We start from the raw sequence: 27,564 nt of genomic DNA, 5'->3' as shown, positions 1-27,564 counted from the left end.
AGGTCCGATTTGTCCTGTGGAGTTATCAGATCAACGTTCTGAAATTCAACGCGCTCTCACGCGCCGCCTGAAGTCTCTGTGTCACTGTTCACGCGCCTCACACGCCGCCACCGGCCACCACGCGCCGCCCCAGTCAGCCGTTTTCAGAAAATTCCGCCAGAATCCAGATCGGAGGCTGCCGATCTACTGACCTGCAGAAAGAACGCGCCACCAGGACCTTCCACGCGCCGCCACGCGCCGCCTGAAGTCTGTGGAATTTTGAACCACCACCACCAAGTACTGTTTCCGGCCACCACACGCCGCCCTGTCAGCCGTTTTTCAAAAACGAATCATAGATTCGTGATCGGAGGCTGCCGATCTGTCGAACCGGAGCCACCACGCGCCACCCGGAGCCGCCACGCGCCGCCACCTTGTAAGTTGTCTTGTTGAGCTTATTTCTTTTACACTACACCTGCCACACTAGATTATTTCTACCTTTTGAGCTCACACACCTACAGTACACCTAGCCACACTAGATTTCAGCCCTCTTGAACCAAGCCTATACTCCTTACTATAGACTTAGCCACACCAGATCCTAACCCTTAAAAACAAGCTTATATCCCCTATCATACACTCGACCACACCAGATTAATTCTCGCACCAGGCTCACAGAACCTACCCTACACCCAACCACACCGGATTATATCCCAAAAAAAAAAAAAAATGGCCGTACCTCCTACCACTCTCCCAAACACCAAAGATATTACCCAACCTATCCCTACTATTCTTGATGGCTCCAATTACTCGGCTTGGTCACAAAATATGAGTAGGTGGCTCAAAGGACATTGTCTTTGGGAGTATGTTTCTGGTGAAGAACCTAAGCCTCTTGCTGGAAAAGAGGAACCTGCTGCAGCTTTCTCAACCCGCCTTCGTACATGGAAAAGTATCCATTACAGGATCATTTCTTGGTTCTCCAACACTTGTGTTGTCTCCATCAGCATGACATTTGGCAATCTTAACAATGCCAAAGATGTCTGGGATATGTTAGCTCAGCGCTACAGCACTACTGATCTTGCTCAGCGGTTTCAAATTGTGACCAAGCTTCATCACATGCGCCAGGAACCAGGTCAGAGTATTACTGACTTTTATTCACAAATGACCTGTCTTTGGAATCAATTATCATTATGTGAGCCAAAGTGGAGGGATAAGGTTGATGCCTCTGAGTACATCGCTTTTCGCGATAGCATGCGCCTAGCCGAGTTTCTTGCGGCAATTCGAGATGAGTTTGAGCATACTCGAGCTTCTCTTCTTCACCGCTCACCACTGCCATCTTTGGAGAGTGCTCTTAGTGAACTTGTTTCAGAAGAGACTCGATTCTCTACTATGAAGTTACACACCTCTGAGATGGTTATGGCTACTGCATCTCGCAATGCGCGTGCTCCCAATTCTATTCCTGCCGGGTCTTCCTCATCCAATCGGAACATCCAGTGCCACTATTGTCAGAAGTTTGGCCATAGATATAGTGAATGCAGGAAAAGACTTTCTCGTGGGAATTATCGAGCTCCTAGTCATAAGGCTGCTGCGGTCACTCATACTGATACATCAGATATGTCTTACACCGATATTGCACCCCAACCCAGTACTCTTTCTCCTGCAGAAATCGAAGCTCTCATTCATCAGGTTTTATCTAAGTCCAATCTTAATACCGCCATGTCCACCACATCAGGTAATTCCTCTTGGTATATTGATTCTGCTTGTTGTAATCACATGACACCGAATTCTTCCATATTTTCTGCAAAATCTGTGTTACCTAGGCCTACCACCATTTACACTGCTAATGGTTCCCATCTTGCTGTCAGTCACATCGGGTCTGTTTCAACTCATCAACTATCTATGTCTGATACATACTTAGTGCCTAATCTCTCGTTAAATCTTTTATCTGTTGGCCAACTTTGTGAACTTGGCTTAGAACTACATTTTTCTAACCGAGGTTGTGATGTGCAGGATCCACAGACGGGACAGCTAATTGGGACCGCCCGTAAGATTGGACGTCTGTTTGAGCTTTCATCACTCCATCTTCCTCCTGCTGTATCAGCTGCCACTCCATCTCGGTCTCCCTCTACCACCCTCAGTTTATGGCACTCTCGTTTAGGGCATGCATCTATTTCTCGTATTCGTTCTTTAGCTACAAGTGGTCAATTAGGGTCTGTTGAGTCTGAGTCATTTGATTGTGTTGCATGTCAACTTGGAAAATAAAGTGCTTTACCTTTTAATAATAGTGCATCTGTTTCTTCTGCTCCTTTTGACTTGGTGCATTCTGATGTATGGGGCCCTGCGCCTATTCCCACCATGGGTGGATCCCGCTATTTTGTCATTTTTGTGGATGATTTTTCTCGATACACATGGCTTTATCTTTTACAAAATCGATCTGAACTTCCGAAAATTTACTCTGAATTTCAACGGATGATTCAAACCCAATTTTCTCGCAACATAAAAATTTTTCGTTCTGATAATGCTATGGAATATCGTGAATCTACCTTCCTTACTACCCTCAAACAAAATGGCACTCTTCCCCATTGCTCATGCCCAAATACTTCTCAACAAAATGGTCGTGCTGAACGTAAACACAGGCACATCTTAGACACTGTTAGGGCTTTGCTCCTCTCTGCTTCTATCCCTGAACACTTTTGGGGAGAAGCCGCTCTTACCGCTGTTTATACCATTAATAGGGTCCCGTCTCCCACTACCTTAAATAGGTCCCCCTATGAACTTTTGTATGGATCTCCTCCTAATTACCAATCTCTCCGCCTCTTTGGTTGTGTCTGTTTCGTGCTACTTCCATCCCATGAACGAACAAAATTAGAACCTCGTTCTCGTCTATGTTGTTTTCTTGGGTATGGCATTGAACACAAAGGCTATCGTTGTTATGATCCTATTTCCAAACGGCTCCGCATCTCGCAGCACGTCACTTTTTGGGAACATAGGCTATTTAGTGATATGGAGTCTTTTCCTACTCGTCCCTCTAGTTCTTCTCCTATCTTCACTAATGTCTCACTTGATTTGCTCCCCGACATTACTGATCTTGATGCAGGGATGACAAGCTCTTCAGACGACATTCCGACGGTCGACCCCAATGACACTGCCCTGCCTGTTGATCCATCTACTCTTGAGCCCGCTCCCTCTATCCCTCGTCGTTCTACTCGGGTAACATCTCTTCCTTCCCATCTTCATGATTATCACTGTTATTCTGCTCTTGCTACTCTCCATGAACCTCACTCCTTCCGTGAGGCTCATGCTAACCCTCTTTGGCAGAATCAATGTCTGAAGAACTTAATGCCCTTTCCAAAACCCATACTTGGGACTTAGTTGATTTACCTTTAGGCAAAACTGCGGTAGGGTGCAAGTGGGTTTACAAGATTAAGTCAAAATCTGATGGGTCTATTGAGCGATACAAGGCACGTCTTGTGGCAAAGGGGTTCAATCAGGAGTATGGTATTGATTATGAGGAGACTTTCGCACCAGTGGCTCGCCTTACTTCTGTTCGATCACTCCTTGCTGTGGCTTCTGTGCGTCATTGGGATCTTTTTCAAATGGATGTGAAAAACGCATTTCTCAATGATGATCTTAGTGAAGAAGTTTATATGCAGCCTCCTCCTGGGTACGATCATCCGCCACACAAGGTTTGCAGACTTCGCCGGGCGTTGTACGGTTTGAAACAGGCTCCACGGGCTTGGTTTGCCAAATTCAGCTCCACTATTGCGCAGATTGGGTTTGTTTCTAGCCCCTATGACTCTGCTCTTTTTATCCGGCGATCTGATGCTGGTCTCATTCTTCTCTTACTATATGTTGATGATATGATTATTACTGGAGATGATACTGTTGGTATTCGTAATCTTCAACAGTTTTTGAGCCAACAATTTGAGATGAAGGATTTGGGTTTTCTCAACTACTTTCTTGGATTGGAAGTGTCTTCTGATCCAAAAGGTTACTATCTCTCTCAAGCCAAGTATGCTTCAGATCTCCTCTCACGAGCTGGCCTTACTGATTGCAAAATTGTTGATAGCCCTCTAGAGACAAATGTCAAACTCCGTGCCACTGATGGTGAGCTACTTTCTGATGCCACTCTCTATCGACAGTTAGTTGGCAGTCTCATCTATCTTACTGTGACACGACCAGATCTTGCCTATGCAGTCCACCTTGTTAGTCAGTTTATGACAGCACCACGCTCGGTTCATTATGCGGTTGTTCTTCGCATCCTTCAATATGTGAAGGGCACCTTGTTTCATGGTTTGCATTTCTCTTCTCACTCATCATTAGACTTACATGTATATTCAGATGCTGATTGGGCAGGTGATCCCACTGATCGTCGTTCCACCACGGGTTATTGTTTCTTACTTGGTGATTCTCTCATCTCTTGGCGTAGTAAGAAACAATCAGTTGTTGCACGCTCTAGCACCGAAGCTGAGTATCGTGCTCTTGCCGACACCACTTCCGAGCTTCTCTGGCTTCGTTGGCTTTTACATGACATGGGTGCTTCTCAGACCTCTAGTTCTCCTATCTTTTGTGACAATCGAAGTGCGATTCAAATTGCGCATAATGATGTATTTCATGAACGTACTAAACACATTGAGATCGACTGTCATTTTGTGCGCCATCATCTTTTGCAGGGGACCCTCCGTCTCTGTCCCATTGCTTCCGCTGATCAGTTGGCCGATGTGTTCACCAAAGCACATCCACCTGGACGGTTCCGTGATCTTGTTTCCAAACTCAAGTTGGCATCTACATTACCACCTTGAGTTTGAGGGGGGATGTTAGAATATAATCAGAATATATTCTGATTATATTCTGATAATCACCATAATTGCTGACAATCACCATAATTGCTGATTTGATATATTTTCCCTGTATATACATTGATATTATTCTGTAATATTGTACATTAATTCCTTGATTGTAATTCCTATTTTATCTGGCCTTATTCAACTATAAATAGGCATCATTGTATACAGTTCTAAACACACAGAAATACAATATTCAGTTTATCCCTATATTCTCTAGTCTTCTTTAGTTATTTCAACACTTTCATACTAAATCATGGAGTAGCAAGAGTCCACCATTGTTGGCCTCATTCAAAGTAGCCAAACACCATTAATTACCAGGAAAAAAGAAGAAACAACCAACTCTGCAGCTTTCATGGGTTTTCTGGGTAGAAATTAATGAATAAATCAGGAAGTTACTGGTCAACAAATAATAAATCTTAATATGTTTGTAGAAATTGAAAAGATAAAAGTGAAAGAGAAATATAATAGTTCAAATTCTTTGATTAAATGATGAGATAAATCCAAACTCATGCAATTTTAATATATAGCTTCTAAGCTCATCATCAATGGACTTGATCATTCTCCTAATCATTTCCAATTTCAAAGCCTTTTTCATTTTCCCATTTCCTACTTTGTATGAAGACAATAGACAGGTACGTACGTGCGGAACTAACAAAACTTATCTTTAAAGACTTGATAACATTTTATGAGCATTTTTATTTTTTGGCCTTGATAATATGCCACCTTCTTAATAGATAACATTTTCTAAATGCAAGAAACTACTAGAGGAATCCCGATCCAACTTTTTCACCAAATTCTTTCCCTTGAACTGCCAAATCTCTCATTTTGAACTTCTGAACTTCCATTTGCTCTCACTTTGGACCCCTCTGTCAGGGAGGCTTAGTGAAATTTTTCCTATTATTTTTCATTTTTTAACGCAAACCGAAAGAATTTTAAAAATCCATCTTCGTTCGGTATTTATCCCCCAACTGCCAACCCCATTAAATTCCATCTGAATAATCTCTATCTACCTGCTAATTAATTGATCACCTCTTCATTTTAACAAACTCATTTTTATGCAAACCCAACAAGAATAGCTGCAAGAAATAGGAGAAACAGGATCTTTCCTTCTTTATATGACATAAACAAAAGGAATGCTTTTATGTCAACATGCATCTCAGTCACTTGTTGCATCCAATTTTATCTACCGACAGCTATGAAACCTTAATTGGTTTGAAATAAATTGTATTGTAACCCCTCTCCACAAAATATGACAAAAACTATTTTATATTTTTTTAAAAAAAAAAAAATACAAAATACTATGTTGTAATTTTTTGATAATTTTCCTTTCTTGTATTATCAAAATTATAATTTTTAGTTATAATTTTTTGATATTTATAATTGGCAAAAGGAAATGTTCGGACCGTAATTATAATTGCGCTCCAAGCATTTCCCCTAGTGACGACTACAAGATTCGTGTGAGTTTTGAGTCCAGGTATGGTACATGTCCAGTACTCCTTTTGCCATCACTACAAACAGAAAAATCGCAGAGACAAATAATCACTTTGCAGTTGAATTTTCACAAATCAAGATACATTTCAGTTCCAGTACTTTTATTTTTTATTTTTTATTTTTTTTAAAAAAAAAGAAAAAAAACCCAAAGTTTTCAAATCCAATGAGATCCATTCATCAGAAACTTCTTCTAGTTAGTCTTCAGCTGAACTCAGTTTTCAAAAACTCATATGTTCAACTATCTGGTTCAATTACAAAAATTTTTTTATAGGTTTATGGTATTGGTATTTTATTAGGTTTCACTTGAAAGCAAGCTACTTGATAAAACCGTTAACAAGAATTGAGGTCTCAATCGTTCAGTTTGTTTGGTGAATGTCATAATATAGCGCTAAAACAAACTCATGAACCTGAAGTTCCAAATGTATTGAACCGTGGTGCTTCAGCATTTGCACTTGCTTACCTTAATTTCCTGATCACTCTTTATGGTCTGAAACCAAAAAGGTAAAAATTCCAGCCGTATGCATGAATACGTAACCAAGAAGCGTATACATCATTATAAACAAGTACAAGAAGATGATGGATTATATCTGAAACCTAAGAAAGTGAGAAGGATATATCTACACTTGGTAGTTAAAGACATATCATCCTAGAACATGACAGGAAGAGTGCTTAACAACTTAGTATGTCCTGATCAAAAAGAGAGAAGACTCATACAGTAAGAAAAAAGCTAATTCTAATTCAAATAAAGCACATGATACATTGATAAGCGGATGTGAATTTGTGAAATTAAGGCTAAAAAAAAAAATAGACAAAGTTAGCACCTCCCATCCGAACTTTTAGCACTTTTCCAATCATCCCTCTAAGCTTTAAAAACTCTAAATTAAGTGTAAAAACTTTTGAAAAGTTGGCAATGTCACTTCTACGGTTAAAGTTTTGGATTAAATCAGAAAAATTATAGGTGAAATGTCCCATATACCCATGTATTTAAAAATTATTTAAGAAAAAACATAGAACCCATAGCTTACAAATTGTGCTTTTATTTATTTATTTTTAATTTTTAAACACGGTTATTTAAGGTATTTTGGCTTTATCCGTTAGGATTTAAACGAAAATTCTAACGGATGAATGACATTGCATTAATATTACCTTCACAGTGATAATTAAATGCCGTAGATATGATGCATGTTGGCCATCCTAAACAGCTTCTTCAACAAGTTTTTCCACAAAGGTTCCTTTGTTGTATGTGTTAAGAAAACAAAAACAAGAAACTAATTAAGGGTTACGGCAAAAACATACATAGTGAGTAGTACATCTAAAAGCTCTTAATTATAAAATATTCTTTCAAGTACCTCAGGATCATCTAGAAGCCGAAGAGGACCAGATTCACGATTCAGAAGGTCTATGACAGTTTCATTGTAAATCTCCATTAATTGTAGAAACTCTCAAAACAAAAAATTCCTCTCACTCTCACTCTCACTCTCAGGGTGCTGTGAGATTGAAAAATTTCACACGTGCAGAGCAGATATAGAATCAACTTTTGAAAAACTTTCAATTATACCAAGAATATATTTTCATTCAAAAGCAAGAAACAACTAGAGTTTTTGGTAATAATATAAGCGATAAGGTTTAACATGCACGAAATTAGTCGTTTCTAAATCCAATATCATAAGAATTAAGAATTAAGATGGTATAACATTCAACTTAATTTATGGTAAATGTCTTACGTACCACTGCTAGTCTGCCCATATGCAAAAGCAAAAAGAAATTGTGAACTACTTAGAATCATCCAAAAGGACCAGTATTCACAAGGGAAACATACATGATTAAAACTTATTCAAGTTGCTGGCTACATTTGCAGTAACTGTATAGTTACCATTCATTCCTGTTAGTGCAGATAAAGCAACATCCTTAATTAGCACCTTCTGAGTTGAGCATTCAAGATCAAAATTAATTAAATGTTATCTGTGATGTGTAAACAACAGGAAATCAAGCTTTCAATTTCTCTCAAGAAGCTAAAGGACGTCAATTTTACTGCCTTAAAAATAAAATGTTCTAAAAATCCTTTCCAGTTAATGTTAAAAAGAAATTGATAATCTTATATGTTAATGGATGAATACACTCTATCTAAAGCAAGGCATTCAATATGATCGATCACATCATTTCACTATACAATCATTGCAAAATAACAATATTATAATCATTATATCAATAATAAGTTCTTTTTTTTTTTTTTTTTTTTTTTTTGGGAAACCTTCACTTATCGGTTATCGCCGAACGCCCATGATCTTTCATTACTTTTACAATTATATTCTTAAATTTTAAAAAGTGTCAATTTAGAGTTACCGTCTTTCAAAAGTTTTTAATGTCAATCCTCTCGTTAAAATTCAGTGTTAAATTAAACGGTTAATGAGTGAAATTCCCAAAAATATCCTTAAAATGTTTATAAAATTACAAAAATATATTGAATTTGGACTATGGTATTTTGGGGATTTCATTTTCTCCGTAATGATTTAACACTAAATTTGGATAGAATGGTTAACTTTGCAACCTTATGAAAAATAGTAGCCCTAAATTGATGCTTTTAAAAGTTTAAAAGTATGATTATAAAAGTTATGAGATAATAAATGAATTTTTCTCTCTTTTTTTTTCTTTTTTTTTTTTACTGTATTTGCAAGTCACATACACATGACACATCCAGTGCACCTTAAACTCATGATCTCATCCTATACCCTATTCTAATAGAGGGAATAGGTGCCATTTGAGGTAGATATCATTGGCATTAATAGTCTCAAGTCTTTTGAAGGTAGACAAACTAAATTATTACCGTGTAATATCTAATATTGCGAATAAATAAGGGGCTTGATTTTAATTTAGCAGCTAATTGTTGTGATGCAATACTGACAAGAATTAGACAGTACAGAAACCTACTTGCAAGAGAGAAGTCCTAGTTTCTTGAACAAAACTAGTTAAATTTCCTAAGTACTCGCATACGAAATAGAGTTTTTTCGAAGAAATCCTAAACTCAGCGAATCTCAGACATTTCATAATTAGCCTATTTTCTTTCAGCACACGATTTTGGTCTAAAGGGATGAAAATGTATTTTGGTTTTTTTTTTTTTTTTTTTTGGAAGACTGACATTCCTTTTTGTGAAATTTGATGCTATCGATCTTAAGATACTTAGGAGAATGGATTTTTTTAACTTTTTCTTAACTACTTGTTAAAACTTCTTAAAAACTTACATCTAAGTCAACTGGCCAAGTGTTTCTCCCATGGAAGTACTTTATTAATATACACAACACTTTCTGGGAATTTCTACCTAACCCCATAAGATCTCCTACACAAGCAAAAGTATTTCCATGGGCTGCAACATTTCTTCTACCTTCCTGTATGAGAAAGCTCTCGAAATTCATGTAAGTTTAAGTCTTCATCCAGCACAGAATTGGCAGGGACTTGAAATTTGTGAGAGATGGATGCAAATTAGTGAGGGTGCGCTTTTTCGGATCCAGCTTCTCACTTTGGAAGATGATAACATCTTTAATCAAATCTCACTTTGGTAATTCATATTTCAAATCTTGATATGAGTATACACACCAATGTTGCCTTTGTCCAAATAATAGCAATTCTGAAAAATGTACCATATTTTTCATATATTGTTGTATGAAAGAAATCAATCATTTTATCATTCATATTATTAGGAACCCAATACTTACTTTCTGTCCAAAACTATGATTTTGATTGGAGTGGGGAATTCTACCTGTAAGCCCATTGTTTATCTGATTATATACTATATGGTATACTTATGCAGAGAAACATTGCAAACCCACTAACAAAAAATAATTCACCAGGAAAATGTATAGCATTTTTGTGTTCATAAGTGCATCCTTTGGTTGCAAAGGAAAAATTTAAAAGATCAAAAGAATCAAAAAGGAGCAAAGAAAAAACAAAAAGCAACTGAAACTGCAAAGCAGAGTTGCACACCTCTAATTCTAAATATTGGAAAATAGATTGTCCATTTCATTATCATATCATTTTCTTAACAAATGAGAATAAACATATAATTGAAAGATTGGAGGAAAACTGTTTTGGTTACATAACCAACAACAGTGCAGTACCATGTATATATATAGTCAAATGGCTCGTGTGTTTTTACAAGAGAAGAGAAAACCGAAATACATAGCAGAAAACAATGAACATACTAAATCACATAACTGAAAACTAAGAGGGAAACAAGGAGCATGGAAGCTGGACAATTGTGTGCTGAGCTGAGATGAAAGCCAGCAGAAAACATGGACATCTGACATGCAGGAATCCTGGACAAATGGCGGCCTTCATCTTGTCTTGGGAGGCAGCAATCAGCTTGCATTTAGAGTTGAGAGACATCTGTTGTCAGGAGTAAAATCAGCTGAGGTGGTCGCCATGTGTGGGCTGCTGAGTGTAGAAGAAGTGTCGTGAAAGTGAGTGTGATTGGGGAAGTCTTCTTCTGGTTGAAACTGAATTAGTTGGTTAACATGTTTGGTTGGAATCTTTAACAATAATAACAATTATACTCTCGATCACTTATAAAAAGGAATTTGTCTAATTGGATACACAACATCCAAACAAATTATAAAATTGCAGAAGCAGTAAGGCATACCTCTTTGTATTCATAATCTGTATCGGTTTGTTCCTGGGGATACTGCATTAGGATAATCCCTTCCCTTCTCCATACCCATTTTGCTTGAAAGACGCTGATAGAAATATAACTCGATCAGCATGGTTCCTTCGATGCAATAAAGTTAACTCTGTTTTTTCTTTTTTTTTTAATATATCGATAATCAACCATAAAAAAACAAAGGAGCAAAATATTTACCATCAATATCTTGTTCAGGACCAACATTTTCTTCATTGAACACTCCGGGTTCCACCTACAAGAGTGCGATGCCAAATTATTGGAGAAAATGCAATAAATGCTCTAGGTTTGGTGTTTAGTCTGGGAGTGTTGAACTTACAGGTTTCTTCGCTTTACAAAAGCCAACAAAAAAGGCACTAATAGTAATGAAAAACTTCAATGTTCGAAGGCTTTCACTCTCTGCTTTGGTCGCTGAGGCAATTCAACAAACACCTGTTCTGCATTTATCCGAACCCAACAAGAACATTACGAAATTGGAGCAACATAAGATCTCGTTAACACAGACATTCAGGCAAAAACAAAAGAGCCTTTTATATCAACACAACGCCAATGACAAACATAAAATTCACAAACAGGAAAGTTTAACAAATATACAAACCTAAGTTCCAAAACATCCAGATTGTTTCTTAGGAAAATATGAACTCTACTTGGAGAGATTACAAGTATATTTGTGGGGGATGACGCATGTTCTCCTCCTGCTACTAACAGTTTAGAGGCCTCTTGAACAGCGTGATGTGTGGCTCATGGTGATGACTTGCATAGTGGACCCGCCCACGGCTCTGTTGAACCCCAAAAGAAATGAGAGAAATAAGAATAAATGCAAATTATTTAAAAATCTTCCAAAGAAGATGAAAAATGGGAAATAATATCAAAAACCCTAATTACTTCGAGGAGGAAGCACTGAGCCTTCCCTGATGGAAGTCGAAGAAAAGCCAGAAGCAAAAGAACTAATGTGAAAATAAACTGACCTTGGATTTATTCCTTGGCACTTCTCTAGCATCTAAATAAAACAGAGCAACTGAGTGTAGGGGGGCCCTTCACCTTGATTCCTTCTCTTCTGAGTCATAGATGAACCTATTATCAATCTTAACGCAAGGGATGTGGGCTATCGTGGGCCACTCTTGTCCTTTATCCTTCTTGCAGCGTTCTTTCAACAGAGGACAGTCTTCAATTTCGAGTTTCTGGAGGGAGGGAGGCAAGCCATCCTTTGGAAAGGATGTGAGATTTTCACACTTAACGATATCCAGTTTTTCAAGAGAGGTGAGGTTTCGAAGGGAAGGCAGATTTTTCAGATTGGGGAAGCTTTTGATGCTGAGTTCCTGGAGTGAGGGAGGCAAGCCATCCTCTTGAAAGGATGTGAGATTTTTACACTTAAAGATCTTCAGTCGTTGAAGAGAGGTGAGGTCTCGAAGGGAAGGCAGATTTTTCAGATTGGGGAAGCTTCCGATGGTGAGGTAAGTAAGAGACGCAGGCAGCATCTTCTCAGCTGGAAAGGACTCCACATTCGAACCTAGAATAACAAGATGTTTAAGAGAGGTAAGCCTGTGCGGCCCCCATTCAAGCAAGGCCTCAGTGAAGTTGCAATCCCAGATTTCAAGTGATGTTAGGTTGGCGGGAAAACCCTCTTCCGAAAAGGATGATACCCCGCTAATCGTCAATTTTTGAAGTGAGGTGATGTTGTGAATGCAGTTAGGTAGGGCCATATCATAATCAATCCTTAACTCTCTAAGGTTGCTAGGGAGCAACCCTCCGTCTGGGAAGGAAACAAGAGCTCGACACCAACGAATATCAATCGTGTCTAGATGGCTGAGGGTGTGTATGCCCGTGGGTAAGGATTTAAGGTTTTTACAATTCCAAATTGTAATCTTTTCAAGAGACGAGTTGTGATGGAAGCTTTTCGCTATTGACTCCAGCTGTTTACAATTCCAAATTGTAAGGTGTTGAAGTGTTGCAGGTAATTCTTCACTTTTCGCTATTGACACCAGCTTTCCACAATCTTTAACATCGAGGTGTTTAAGTGTTGCCAATAATTCTACGCTAGATGTTAAGAATTTGAGGGATGGACAGTTATCAATCTCCAAGAACTCAAGAAGAGATGTGCTAGTACTGCAACTATTGGCATCATCCTCATCAAGTAAAATTATCATACTCTTGCAATTCTGTATGCATAGCCGCTTAAGTGTTGGAGGTAGCTGGCCTATTGCAAAGTGCTTCAGTGAATCACATCCACTAATCTCAATGCGCTCAATACACGTGTTGTTGTACATGATTTCCTTGGGTAAAAATTCCATGCCATTGTGGGTGGATGGCATACCCTGTTTTGGTTGCTCTTTTGCTTTATCAAACAAATGATATAGTTTCTGATACTTGCCAATCTTCAAGTCACGAAGACGTGGGAGGGATTGTAATAATCCCACATCATTTGACCACAAATGTGTCAACTCCTCACAATTTTCAATATTTAGTTTTTCTACATGTGTTAGTCCTTCAAGAATAAACCCTTCTATTGGAGATTTGAATTTTGAAATTGTTGAAAAAGACTTGGAATTTAGTGAGTTGAAGACAACCTTATCTTCACACATCACCCCTTCGGATCCTTCAATTTGTAGTCTGCAAAGCTCAGGAAAGCTTGAAATTGAAACCACCAACCTCGGACAGTCTTGTACCAAAACTGCTTTTAGTAAAGGAAAATGGTTAGGTAACTTCCCCAACAACTTGGGACAATTTGTAATGGAAAGGTCACGCAAGTGTCTGAACTCTTGATTAGTGCTCCAGTTCTCCCATTCTTCCATATTCGTGAATTTCAAAGTTTCCAAGGATTCAAAAGGTTGTGAGCAACTAACCCCATAAAACTCATGACCGACATTCTTCACACTCGCCATACCTTCAATGAAAAGGTGTTTGAGTGATGGTAGTTGGCCCACTGGTGGCAATGACGTGCACATTTTACAATTTTCAATCCTTAAAAGCACCATATGAGAAAGTGAATGACCTCTTAACCAAGTTGGAAATTCCATACCACCATAACACCTGATAGTGAGCTCTTTTAAAGCCTTGTGAGGCTGTAGCATGTTAAGTACCTCAAATTCACTTGTTCGGTCGAGTGACTCATCCAATTTGTTACTCCATTCCAAGCACAACGCAGTAAGATTGGGCTTTTCAATTAACTTAGCGTCCCTTGCATATGTGGGTTCAATGGCATTCTCCAATTGTGAGATGATGAGTGTCCCTCGAAGATGCAACAAAGAACCTAGCTCTCTTAACGCGAAGCAACTGCCTTTTCCAACAATTAGAATAGACAATGTTTGGAGATGAGTTAATTTATCTATTTGAGGAGGCATTCCTTCCAGCTTATTTGCTTCGAGAATGTTGAGGTGGCGCAAGTTGACCAGGTTGCCCAAATTTGAAGGCAATTTCTTTAGATAAGAACATCCCTCCAGAATCATTGTTTGTAAGTTGTTTAGAGTGGTTGTTGATTCAGGCAAACCTCTAATCTTAGTGTGAGAAAGGTCAAGGTACCGTAGATGCTTCAAATCGCCAATCGAATTTGGTAACTCAACTATGTAGTATCCACTCAAAGAGAGCACTCTTAAACATGGTAATTTCACAAACAATTCATGAGAAACATTATGAGACAAATAATTATGAGTCCAATAATGATGATGTGAAAGAGGGAGGAAGGTACGTAGACATTTGAATTTAAAAAAAGGCTCAAACTTTTTAGCAATATCGAAATGGCCAGGCAAGTAAGAAGAGTGTCGAACCTTTTCAGGGTTATCAATATCATCCTTAATTTTATCCTCCATCCTCAAGCATATATCTCCTGCAATCCTTTGAGCCAAATCTTTGATGAGGTCATGCATCACAAATCGTAGTTTCTTTGTGCTTGATTGTTGGAAAAAGGACCTTGACAACAAATCTTGAAAATACTCGCTACCTAGATCTTCCATTTGCATATCCCCTTTCGGTGGTTGAATTAGACCTTCTGCCATCCACAACAAAATCAACTGCTGCTCTTTAAATTCATAGTCCTCTGGGAGTATTGAACAATACATAAAGCACCTTTTTAAATGTGGGGGGAGATGGTGATAGCTCAACATAAGGGCGGGAACAATTCCACTTCTCTCCTCTGGTATATCCCATATCTTGCTCTTAAGTACATTTACCCACTCATTATGGTCCTCTTTAGTGCGCAAGAGGCCTCCGAGGGTCTTTGCCGCCAAAGGCAAGCCTTTACATTTTTCAACGATTTTTTCACCAATCTCTAGAAGGTCCGGATGTGCACTGAAGTTGCTTGCCCCCAATGCATGTTGGGTAAATACAGACAAACATGCATCTTTCGACAACACTTCCAAACGGTACTCTGGAAGGGAACGTGTTATCGATGAAACTCTCTCATTGCGAGTTGTGATGACAATTGCACTTCCCGGAGCCCCTGCTAGAAAAGGAGCGCGTAGGATAGTCCAATCATCGTAGTTCTCATTCCATAGATCATCCAGAACGACTAGAAATTTCTTCCCTTTTAGTTGCTCCTTCAGTTTGACTTGCAACAAATTCAGATTATCATCGCCACAGCTTTCAGAGGTGATCGATTCCAAAACTGCTTTTGTGACTCTAACAACATTGAAATCTTCAGAAACACAAGCCCATGCTTTTAAATCAAAAAAGCTTTGCACTTTTTTATCATCGAATAAAAGCTGGGCAAGAGTTGTCTTTCCTATACCCCCCATACCGCGTATAGGAATCACAGAGACTTGAGCATCATTACGTCTTTCACCCAGCAACAATTGAAGTAAAACCTCTTTATCTTTTTCCCTGCCATAAACATTAGCATCTGTCATTAAACAAGTTGTCTCCAGTGCCCCTCTTCTTCTGTTTGATCTCCCACGATCAGCAGCTTCTTTCAAGTTCAGTTGATCTTTTCGTGTCACGATATTATCGAATCGTTCAGAGATCTCATCTATCTTTGAAACCAGCCTACCATTGAGCTTAAGAGCACTTGGCGTCAAACCAGTCAACAAGGTAGGGATGAGTTTCCGTACCTTACTTGGTCTGGCCTGATCATCATCTCCTCCCGTCAATTTGAGTTGCAAAGCTTCCGTGGCGAACTCATCAAGTATGTCCTCCACGTCGTAAGCCAAGTCTCTAAGATCATCCAACCACAGTTTCACTCTCGTCACATCATGCTGCTTTCCATCCGCATCATCAAGGACTTCCCGGATTTCTTGTAACGTCTGCTTCCACTTGTTCAGCTTTTCTCCGAGTCCCACATATCGGCGTGCAAAGTTCAGCAACTCGCCAGACGCCACTTTGTCAAACAGCAGTTGGATTAACGGAGCAAGGAAAAGCTCTGCCATGGTTTTCTTTCTAGAAAGGTATGATGAGGAAACTCAGAATTCTCAAGCACAAGTAAGTGGTATCTTCTGTGAAGTGAAGCGTTGAAGGAGTATTAAAAGTTCATATGTTATTTAATTATTACTTTAATATGTGTCTAGTTTAGATTAATTTATGTTAAAAAAAATCAAATAGTAGGTTAGTTGGGAGTCGATGTATCAAAATTCTATCCCGTCAAATAATGCAAAGTCTCAGCTTTCTTTTGGTTGAAGGCGCTGCAGCTTGCAGGGGACCATGTGATTTGAAAAGGAAAAGTCGAAGAATTGTACGAAGGCTTTGGTATCACTAAATAGACCCAAATTATTAAAATAAAAATATAAAAAGAATATAAAAAAGAGAGAAAGTATTACAGGTAAAAAGAGCCAAAGTATTTTTTAATAAAAGAAAAAAAAAATAACACTAAATTGACCCAAAAGTATTACAGCTAACCAATATTAAAAGCTTAATTGACCCAAAGTATATCCTTTCGGATTTGATTTGGTTTAGATGCCATAAAAATTAAAATTACAATATACATTTTTTGTAATTTTCTTTTTAAAGCATATAAGCCAAATCTTTAATATTTTGAAGTGTTTAGATGAAAATGAAGAAAAAGCAGCATAACAAAAGTGAGTCAAACCAGTGATTTCGGACGTTGCTTGAAAAAAAACACAGAAAAATTGATTGAAGGAAGATGGATGGTAATTGCAAACAGGTGAACAAAAGATCAGACTGCAGGTCTTTTGCTTTTACACCAAAAAAAACTCTGTGAATGGCGATGATGGAGCCTTTTTACTCAAAAGTCTTTGCTAAATGCTTGGCAGACAGATGAAAAAAAAACACAAAAACCCCTTTCATTTTCCCATTTCGTACTTTGTTCAACACAATAGGTAGTCAGACCAAAACTAAAATTTTAGGGAATTACCAAATAATTTGTAATGTTCAATTGAAGCAATATCTTTCAAAATTACAATGTAGTATTTTGTTTTTTTTTAAAAAAAAAAAAACAAATTATGTAATTTTTGGTGCAGATGAGTTATAATATAATACAGCTGTTGGGAAAGTACATCAGTGATGATACAAAAACTTAGTTCTAATAGTTTAGAAGTCTCTCTCTTTGTCTAATAATGTAAGTGTAGGTGAACTTTCTATTTACTCTTTTTTTTTTTCTTTGATTCCTTTCATACTAAATCATGGAGTAGCTAGAGTACACCATTGTTGGCCTCATTCAAGTAAGCCAACGGAATCCAATGCTCTCTCTGTCTCTTTACCAGGAAAAAAAACAGAAGAAAGACAAAGAAACAAAGGAAATTAAGAAAAAGATTTCCACAATCCAATAAAGTCTGTCACCACCATTTTCTCTGTCTCATCAATACCTCTCTCCACTACTTTTTATGGCTATTGACTATTTAGTATGGAATAGGAAATGAAATGGAAAGGAGACGAGCCGGTAAAAGGGTAAAATTGTCAATTTCTCCCCTCTTAAAATAACTAATCGTTCCTCTCCATTTTAATTTTTTTTTTTTTTTTTTTTACATGTCCGTGTAAGAAGGGAGAAGAAAATTTGAATTAGTGACTATCACTTCATAAGGCTTAGTTCCAACCGATTGAACTATCTCTTTATGACAATTCTATTTCTTTTGAGATAGAGATGATCATTCTTCATCGAGTATGCACCCAAAAAAAAAAAAAAAAAAGAGTTTTACACTTCTCCAACAAGATGCAATTGCTAAAATATTGCGGGAAAAAAGTGTAATTCTTTATTTTAGTTATTTTTTTTGGAAACTTTACTTTGAACTCTCGAACTATTATGCGTTTTGAGAAGAATTCTCCAAATTTTAAAAACTCTCAATTTCATTTTGTGAACTTTTTTTTTTTGACATGTCCGCACAAGAGGGGGGAGGGAGATTCGAACTAATGACTTCCGCTTCATTAGGCGTGGTCCCAGCCGATTGAACTACCTCTTTAGAACACCTTGTGAACTTTTAATTTAATGCAATGTACCCCTCCATTAGTATTTAAACGTTAAAAGTACTAAAATGACTATTATAATACTCCTAAATTTTCAATTTAATGCAATATATCACATCAGTTTCTACACGTTAAAAGTGATAAGATAACCGTATGAATTTGAAATTAAAAATTAAAAAATAATAATAAAGTTATTATAAAAAAATTAATCACAAGGTGACCCAACCGTGGGTCACCTTGTGACCATTTTTTTTCTTTATTTTTTCATTTTAAACAAAAAAAAAAAAAAAAACGAAAATTGAAAGGTAATTTTATCTTTTTATGTTTTCGTTAGGGTTTAATGACAAAAATTGACGAAGGGGCGTAAATTGCATCAACTTAAAAGTTGGAGGGGTGAAATTGAGAGTTTTTAAATTTGAAGGGTTTTTTTCAAAACGCATAATTGTTCAAGAGTCACTTGTGAAGTTTTCTTATATATATTTTTTTATATGCCCTTTAATATATTCTCTAGCTACTTGCTTTTAAATATTAATCTTCATTCTTTTTAATTATATTCTATTTTTCATATTTTCATTTGAATGAGAGACGAATGGTGGGAACAATTTTTTATTTGGACATTGTGCTACAATAAATAGCAAGAAATTGTTATTTACTGTAGTTTCTATTTTTCATAAAGAAATGCTAAACATACTAAGAAGTTGTTAAAATTGCTCCTTTTTTTTACTTCCAGTAGATTGGCTAGAAGTAAATAAGCACCATATTCAAATAAAAAATTGCTTTTCTCACCATTCCTCTCTCTTTCAAATAAAAATATGAAAAAGAGAAATGCTAGTGCTACACATCAAAAATTTTAACTAATATTTTACCTAATATGTTGGAAATGCTACGTGTACGTGTAACTTAACATATTTAAACATGCCACTCTAAGGTTGAACAAACTAGTATATATATATATATATATATATATATATATATATATGTGCGCGCTAATCACATATTTTATTAAAAATTCATGTGAAATTAAAAAAATACACGTAATAATTACAACTCTTAAAAAAAAAAAAAAATGTTTAACAAAGGGACATGTCTTGTCCTGTCCTGTCCATTTTACCTAATAATGCAATAATTTATGCGTCTTTCATGAATAGTTTAATCGGCTGAAGGCCATGCTTTATGAAGCAAAATTTACTAATTTAAATCTATCATCTCCTCTTCCTCTTGTGCGAATATATTAAAAAAAAACAATAAGTTATGCAAAGAAACATCACAAGCTCACAAAGAGCAATTCACCAACCCCAATTACCTACCTTTTTTTGTGGAGGATTTGGTCGCAATGATGCTACTTCAATTTGTAATGGTCTGTTTGGTCACCTCTTCATTTTAACAAACGCATTTTTATGCTTTTAAATGCAAACCCAACAACAATAGGAAACTCACTCATTATACTGACCTTTGAATTTATTTGTTGACACTTATTAAGCTAATTGATCTTACTCCACTTGTTTTTCAATAAAACCTATATAATTTTATAAATATATTTTGATACTATCAAAACCCAACATGCAAACGCATATTACCACTCCGGTTGTTATGCACTTGTGAAAAGACTTAATATGAATTGTGAAAATCTTTTCCTTGAATGGGCTCCATGGCCATGTGATTTACGGAGACTGCATAATTGGCCACATTCAAGTAACCAACAGAATCCAAAACTCTCTATCTTTACCAGGAAAAAAAGAAGAAAGACAGAGAAAAAGATTTCTACAATCCAATAAAGTTGATCATCAGCACCAGTAGTCGTTGTAGGCCATACTTTGTATATCGATTTGCTCCCTTGATTTGAAATATTTAAACAAAAAGTCGGTCAAACAAGTAATTTCGGACGTTGGTTGGGAAAAAACAGAGAAGAATTGATTGAAGGAAGATGGATGGTAATTGCAAACAGGTGGACAAAACATCAGACTGCAGGCTTTCTTTTGCTTTTACACCAAAAATTTAAACCCCTTTCATTTTCCCATTTCGTACTCTGTTCAATACAATAGGTAGTCAGAATAAAACTAACACAATAGCTAGAGTCCACCATTGTTGACCTCATTCAAAGTAAGCCAACGGAATCCAAAGCTCTCTGTCTCTTTACAAAGAAACAAAGAAGAAGATTTCCACAATCCAATAAAGTCTATCACCATTCACCACCACTTTCTCTGTCTAATCAATACCTCTCTCCACTACTTTTCAAGGCTATTGACTATTTAGTATGGAATAGGAAATGAAACGGAAAGGAGAAGAACCGGTACAAGGGTAAAATTGTCAATTCCACCCTTGCTCTCCATTTGAAACTCATTTCTTTTGCGATGAAGATGATCTTTCTTCATAGAGTATGAAAAACAAAAACAAAAAAAAGGTATAGTTTTACGGTCTCCAACAACAAAAAATATTACGGCGCCGTAATAATGAATTGATCTTGCCGTTTATCAAACACTCCACAAATATTTTCTAAATTCCGGGCCCTTTAATTTTCCAATTTCTCACTTTATTTGATATCAACGTAGGAAATGTTTTTATGTTTTAATCTTGAACGGGTCTTGCACATCTAAGGGTGGGTACTCAATATGGTGAAGACAACAGGAGACAACGGTCGTCTTTGTACACGGTGACGGATTGTTGTCTATGATGGTGCCAAAGGGTGACGGATGCATAATAGCAGTCGGAGATGGTGGCCGAATTTGTTAAAATATAAATTAAATTATTAAGTTCATATATTTGTATTAATTTAAACATTGTTCTGTCAATTCAACTTAATTTCAATTACATATTTTACATGTTAGGTTTCAAAACTTAAGTTTTTAAATTAAATAGTGATTTAGCGGGAAGATGGTGAGGCTGCTGTCCAGGACATTTCAATCTCTTAAAAGCCCAAACCATAACCCTAACCCTAACCCATTAAAGTCATCATCATCACCGTCAAAATCCAGAATTTCACTACCTAAATTGAGCTTTCTATTTTGCTTGGCGGTAGTACAAAGATTTGTTTACAAGTCGTCTCTCCTTGTCAAATAATGCAAAGTACGTACTGGTGAGCTTTCTTTTTTGCTTTTTTCTTGATTCATTTCTTACTAAATCATTGAGATTGAGTGGAGGAGTCGTCGACAATCGAATAAAGTGTGAGCTTTTCTCTTTTGCGTTTATCTTTGATTCCTTTCATAATAAATCACTGAGTGGAGTCCACCATACTTGGCCACATTCAAGTAACCAACGGAATCCAATGTCTCTTTGCCAGGAAAAAATTAATAAGAAGACAAAGAAACAAAGGAAAGATAATATCCACAATCACTTTGCAGGGCTGTTTTCTGTCTCATGTCATTCTCATCAATGCCTCTCCACTACTTTTGAAGGCTACTGGATATGCATAAGAAAAAGAGCAAGAGGGCTGTTAGGTGTTTCAAGAATTCTTTTCAAATGATGTAGTAAACGCTATTTTATTTGGAAGTGGGAGACAAAAGAGAAAAAATAAAAAAAATTTAAGAAAAAAATACTTATCACATCATTTGGGAAGCATTTTGAGAAGAATTTCTTGAAATATCTAGCATTATCCAAAGAGCAATGAGTTTTTCGTATGGTTAAATACAATATTTTTTGCAACTCTGATTTTTTTATTTACTGTTTTTTTTTTTATTTTTTTTTTATTTTTTATAACACTATCTATTTTATTTTTTATTTGTTTTTAAATATTATTTTTTATTTGTTTTAATTATATTTTATTTCTCATATTTTCATTCGAAGGAGAGAAGAATAGTGAGAAATAATTTTTTATTTCAACATTATGCTAGAGTAAATAGCAAGAATACTTTGTCGGTCTGAAAGAATACTAGCGGATCTTGTTGAGAGTCTAAAATTGTATCTTTGTAGCTTATGCTATGGATACTTTAGAGCTTGCCCTGTGTTGTAAGAGTTTTTGCTTTTGATTATCAATAAATGAGACTAATATGTTTCCTAAAAAAAAAAAAAAATTACTATGGTGCAGGTTCTCTTTATGCCCCCCTACACCTACTCATCCATGATAAATTTGGTCTGGCCAACCAAATCGATTTAAGTTTGGCCAGCCTAGATTAGTTCAAGCTAAACCGACCTAACATAGGTGACATCCAGCCGACTTGTAGGCATCGTTGCCAAAGGGCATAGCTTAAGGTCATATCACAGGTTGGCCGGTTTAATAATTAGGGAAAGCCTAATCCCAAGAGAGTTTATTATACAGTACACCAATTAGTATTATTCTCAAGAGTGTCATTATGCTCAGTCCCTTATGAGTTGATCTTATGCAAACCCAACAAGAATAGCAAACTCATTAAACAGACCTTGGAATTTATTTGTTGACACTTATTAAGCCAATTGATGTTGCCTGGCTTGTTCTTCAATAATCCTAATAATGAATTGATCTTACCGTTTATCAAACACCCCACTAATATTCTAACTTCCAGGCCCTTTGATTTTCCAATTTCTCACTTTATTTGATATCAACATAGGGATGTTTTTATGTTTCAATCTTAAACGATTCTTGCATCCAATTTTATCATTTTTTTTTTTTTTTTTGACATGTCTATATATAAAAAGAGAGAGAAAAATTTGAACTAGTAACTACCGCTTCATAAAGCGTGATTTCATCCGATTGAGCTACTTCTTGAGGATAATTCTATTTCTTTTGAGATGGAGATGATCATTCTTCGTTGAGTATGTGCCAAAAAAAAAAATAAAGAGTTTTACGCTTCTCCAACAACATGCAATAGCTAAAATATTGAGGGAAAAAAGTGCAATTCTTTATTTTAATTATTTTTTTAGGAACCTCACTTTGGACTCCCGAATTACTATGCGTTTTGAAAAGACTTCTCCAAATTTCAAAAACTCTCAATTTTACTTTGTGAACTTTTAATTTAATGCAATGTACCCCTCCATTAGTATTTAAATGTTAAAAGTGCTAAAATGACTATTATAGTACTCCTAAACTTTCAATTTAATGCAATGTATCATTTCATCAGTTTTTAAACGTTAAAAGTGATAAAATAACTATATGAATTTGAAATTAAAAAATAAAAAATAATAATAAAGTTATTATAAAAAAATTAATCACAAGGTGACCCTCGGTTGGGTCACCTTGTGACCATTTTTTTTCTTCATTTTTTTCATTTAAAAAAAAAAAAAAAAACAAAAATTGAAGGGTAATTTTGTCTTGTTATGGTTTTCATTAGGGTTTAATGGCAAAAATTGACGAAGGGGCGTAAATTGCATCAACTTGAAAGTTTGAGGGATGAAATTGAGAGTTTTTAAAATTTGAGGAGGTCTTCTCAAAACCCATCATAGTTCAAGGGTTCTTTGTGAAGTTTTTCTTTTTTTTTTTATATGCACTCTAATATATTCTTTAGCTACTTGCTTTTAAATATTAATCTTCATTCTTTTTAATTATATTCTATTTTTCATATTTTCATTTGAATGAGAGACGAATGGTGGGAACAATTTTTTATTTGGACATTGTGCTACAATAAATAGCAAGAAATTGTTATTTACTGTAGTTTCTATTTTTCATAGAGAAATGCTAAACATACTAAGAAGTTGTTAAAATTGCTCCTTTTAACAACATTGTTAACTAGATATTTAAAGGTATTTGACAGCGCGGCAAGGATGGGGGATTTATTTGGACTTCTAGAATTGGGTTTCTTCTGCCCCAAGGGTTTATGGCGGTGGTTACGTTATATATATATATATATAACATGCTACCCCTAGGTTACACACAACCCTAACCCTAGGGTTTTCGCCTAGGGTTTTGCATGTTCAACTCCATGGCTCCTCCAGCCAACTTGTTCGCTCTTTTGAACGACGACGTAGAGGATGGAAGAAAAGACATTGAGGTTGCTGTGGCGGTGAGGGAGGAGGAGAAGAAGGTGGAGGCGACGGAGAAGAAGAAAGAGGCTCAGAAGAAGAAGAGGGAGAAGACGAAGAAAGAGCGCTCTCGTGCTCTCGATCTACCGAAGAAGACGTATCTTCGAGCCAAGCGTCTTGTGCTTCCAGCGTCTGTGATAAGGTCGCAAATTATTGTCAGAAAAGACAAGCCTGCAGACCCTCCTGCAGGGTCTGTGATAAGGTCGCAAATTGTTGTGCCCGAGGATGAAGTTCAAGATGGTAAAACGGCGCTGTCAAATGCCGCCACTCAAAACCACAACATTGTTAACGCACTTTCATAGAGCTGCAAAATGCGTGACATCCGGTACCAATGGCTGCTATTAGCCCTGCAAAATAACAAACTATCGTCAACGAAAAAGAGGTGAAAAAGAGGTGGTTTAGGCGAGGCCCCTTCTTTGATGTAGGAACCCCCTCATTAATTATTTTGTTATTAATGATTCTATTTGTTAATCAATTTTGGAAGATTTTTATTTTCTATATTCTTGAAAGTGTTTTATATTTAAGTTGTTTATTAATGAAAAATGCTAGAGGTCAATAAGTTATCTATATTTGACACATAAGAAGTACTAGAGAGCCAAATAAATGAATCCAGAAAAATTTTCAAACTGATGTAGCAAGAGTTTTTAAATTAAAAAAAAAGAAAAAAAAAAAAAAAGAAATGCTAGAATCTAATAGAAACTACACATTTTGCCCATAAAAGTCTATGTGGCAAGATGCCACATCATATTTTTGTGGAGAAAAAAAGACAACAAAAAGAAGATAATGTGGCATCTTGCCACATGGACTTTTATGGACAAAATATGAAGTTTTTATCAGATTCTAACATATCTTTTTTAAAAAATGCAATTATCTCTTCTTTGTCTGCCACTTAGGGTATGCCACGTCAGTTTGAATTTTTTTTTGAATTCATTTGTTTGGCTCCTAACCACTTCTCTTGACACATATTTTTCTATAAATTCATTAGATCAACTATTAGATTTGTGGGGTCTACTATTGACTTATTTGAGGTCCATATAAGTCTACAAATAATGCCACGTAGGGGAGAAGTTGATCCTAAGTTGGATTTGTGTTGTGCCTTTAACATTTTCCCTCCGTAAAACCCAACATGCAAACGCATATTACCACTCCGGTTGTTATGGACTTGTGAAAAGACTTAAAATATGAATTGTGAAAATCTTTTCCTTCAATGGGCTCCATGGCCATGTGATTTACGGAGACTGCATAATTGGCCACATTCAAGTAACCCACAGAATCCAAAACTCTCTATCTTTACCAGGAAAAAAAAGAAGAAAGACAGAAAAAGATTTCTACAATCCAATAAAGTTGATCATCAGCACCAGTTGTCGTTGTAGGCCATACTTTGTATATCAATTTTCTCCATTTATTTGAAATATTTAAACAAAAAGTCGGTCAAACAAGTAATTTCGGACTTTGCTTGGGAAAAAACAGAGAAGAATTGATTGAAGGAAGATGGATGGTAATTGCAAACAGGTGGACAAAACATCAGACACTCCAACGACAAAAAATATTACGGCGCCGTAATATTGAATAGATCTTGCCGTTTATCAAACACTCCACAAATATTTTCTAAATTCCGGGCCCTTTAATTTTCCAATTTCTCACTTTATTTGATATCAACGTAGGAAATGTTTTTATGTTTTAATCTTGAACGGGTCTTGCACATCTAAAGGTGGGTGTCAACTCAATATGGTGAAGACAACAGGAGACAACGGTCGTCTTTGTACACGGTGACGGATTGTTGTCTATGATGGTGCCGAAGGGTGGTGACGGATGCATAATAGCAGTCGGAGATGGTGGCCGGATTTGTTAAAATATAAATTAAATTATTAAGTTCATATATTTGTATTAATTTAAACATTGTTCTGTCAATTCAACTTAATTTCAATTACATATTTTATATGTTAGGTCTCAAAACTTAAGTTTTTAAATTAAATAGTGATTTAGCGGGAAGATGGTGAGGCTGCTGTCCAGGACATTTCAATCTCTTAAAAGCCCAAACCATAACCCTAACCCTAACCCATTAAAGTCATCATCATCACCGTCAAAATCCAGAATTTCACTACCTAAATTGAGCTTTCTATTTTGCTTGGCGGTAGTACAAAGATTTGTTTACAAGTCGTCTCTCCTTGTCAAATAATGCAAAGTACGTACTGGTGAGCTTTCTTTTTTGCTTTTTTCTTGATTCATTTCTTACTAAATCATTGAGATTGAGTGGAGGAGTCGTCGACAATTGAATAAAGTGTGAGCTTTTCTCTTTTGCGTTTATCTTTGATTCCTTTCATAATAAATCACTGAGTGGAGTCCACCATACTTGGCCACATTCAAGTAACCAACGGAATCCAATGTCTCGTTGCCAGGAAAAAATTAATAAGAAGACAAAGAAACAAAGGAAAGATAATATTTCCACAATCACTTTGCAGGGCTGTTTTCTGTCTCATGTCATTCTCATCAATGCCTCTCCACTACTTTTGAAGGCTACTGGATATGCATAAGAAAAAGAGCAAGAGGGCTGTTAGGTGTTCCAAGAATTTTTTTTAAATGATGTAGTAAACGCTATTTTATTTGGAAGTAGGAGACAAAAGAGAAAAAATAAAAAAAATTTAAGAAAAAAATACTTGTCACATCATTTGGAAAGCATTTTGGGAAGAATTTCTTGAAATATCTAGCATTATCCAAAGAGCAATGAGTTTTTCGTATGGTTAAATACAATATTTTTTGCAACTCTGATTTTTTTATTTACTGTTTTTTTTTTTTTGGTTTTTTTTATAACACTATCTATTTTATTTTTTATTTGTTTTAATTATATTTTATTTCTCATATTTTCATTCGAAGGAGAGAAGAATAGTGAGAAATAATTTTTTATTTCAACATTATGCTAGAGTAAATAGCAAGAATACTTTGTCGGTCTGAAAGAATACTAGCGGATCTTGTTGAGAGTCTAAAATTGTATCTTTGTAGCTTATGCTATGGATACTTTAGAGCTTGCCCTGTGTTGTAAGAGTTTTTGCTTTTGATTATCAATAAATGAGACTAATATGTTTCCTAAAAAAAAAAAAAAAACTACTATGGTGCAGGTTCTCTTTATGCCCCCCTACACCTACTCATCCATGATAAATTTGGTCTGGCCAACCAAATCGATTTAAGTTTGGCCAGCCTAGATTAGTTCAAGCTAAACCGACCTAACATAGGTGACATCCAGCCGACTTGTAGGCATCGTTGCCAATGGGCATAGCTTAAGGTCATATCACAGGTTGGCCGGTTTAATAATTA

General features: G+C 36.3%; 1 protein-coding gene and 1 long non-coding RNA gene across 2 annotated transcripts; both read right to left on the bottom strand.

Annotated features, from left to right (window-relative positions):
• Nucleotides 1-10,377: 10,377 nt before the first annotated feature.
• On the bottom strand, nucleotides 10,378-11,291 carry LOC148587246 (uncharacterized). The gene is made up of 3 exons (XR_015911398.1): nucleotides 11,161-11,291; nucleotides 10,945-11,038; nucleotides 10,378-10,791 (listed from the first exon to the last, which is right to left on the bottom strand). It is a non-coding gene; the product is annotated as an uncharacterized LOC148587246 (long non-coding RNA).
• A 379-nt stretch (nucleotides 11,292-11,670) lies between these two features.
• On the bottom strand, nucleotides 11,671-16,368 carry LOC148587245 (putative disease resistance RPP13-like protein 1). Its single transcript, XM_088513088.1, has 3 exons — nucleotides 14,768-16,368; nucleotides 11,949-14,629; nucleotides 11,671-11,759 (listed from the first exon to the last, which is right to left on the bottom strand). Exons 1-2 carry the CDS (start codon nucleotides 16,335-16,337, stop codon nucleotides 12,018-12,020), a joined length of 4,182 nt encoding a protein of 1,393 aa, XP_088369214.1. The 5' UTR covers nucleotides 16,338-16,368; the 3' UTR covers nucleotides 11,671-11,759; nucleotides 11,949-12,017.
• Nucleotides 16,369-27,564: the final 11,196 nt, after the last annotated feature.

Source organism: Corylus avellana, chromosome 2 (genome assembly GCF_965113065.1).
Source record: "Corylus avellana chromosome 2, dhCorAvel1.hap1.2, whole genome shotgun sequence".
Taxonomy (NCBI): domain Eukaryota; kingdom Viridiplantae; phylum Streptophyta; class Magnoliopsida; order Fagales; family Betulaceae; genus Corylus; species Corylus avellana.
Note: the sequence above shows the minus strand (reverse complement) of the source record. Positions and strands in the feature narration are given on the sequence as shown.

Bases quoted from the DNA above. Each gene is read 5' to 3' on its own strand.
- LOC148587245 (XM_088513088.1), bottom strand. From the start codon at position 16,337: ATGGCAGAGCTTTTCCTTGCTCCGTTAATCCAACTGCTGTTTGACAAA. The intron at 14,630-14,767 runs ATGATATTGATA...ATCATTATTGGA, and splicing joins GATGGAGGATAAAATTAAGG to CTCATAATTATTTGTCTCAT.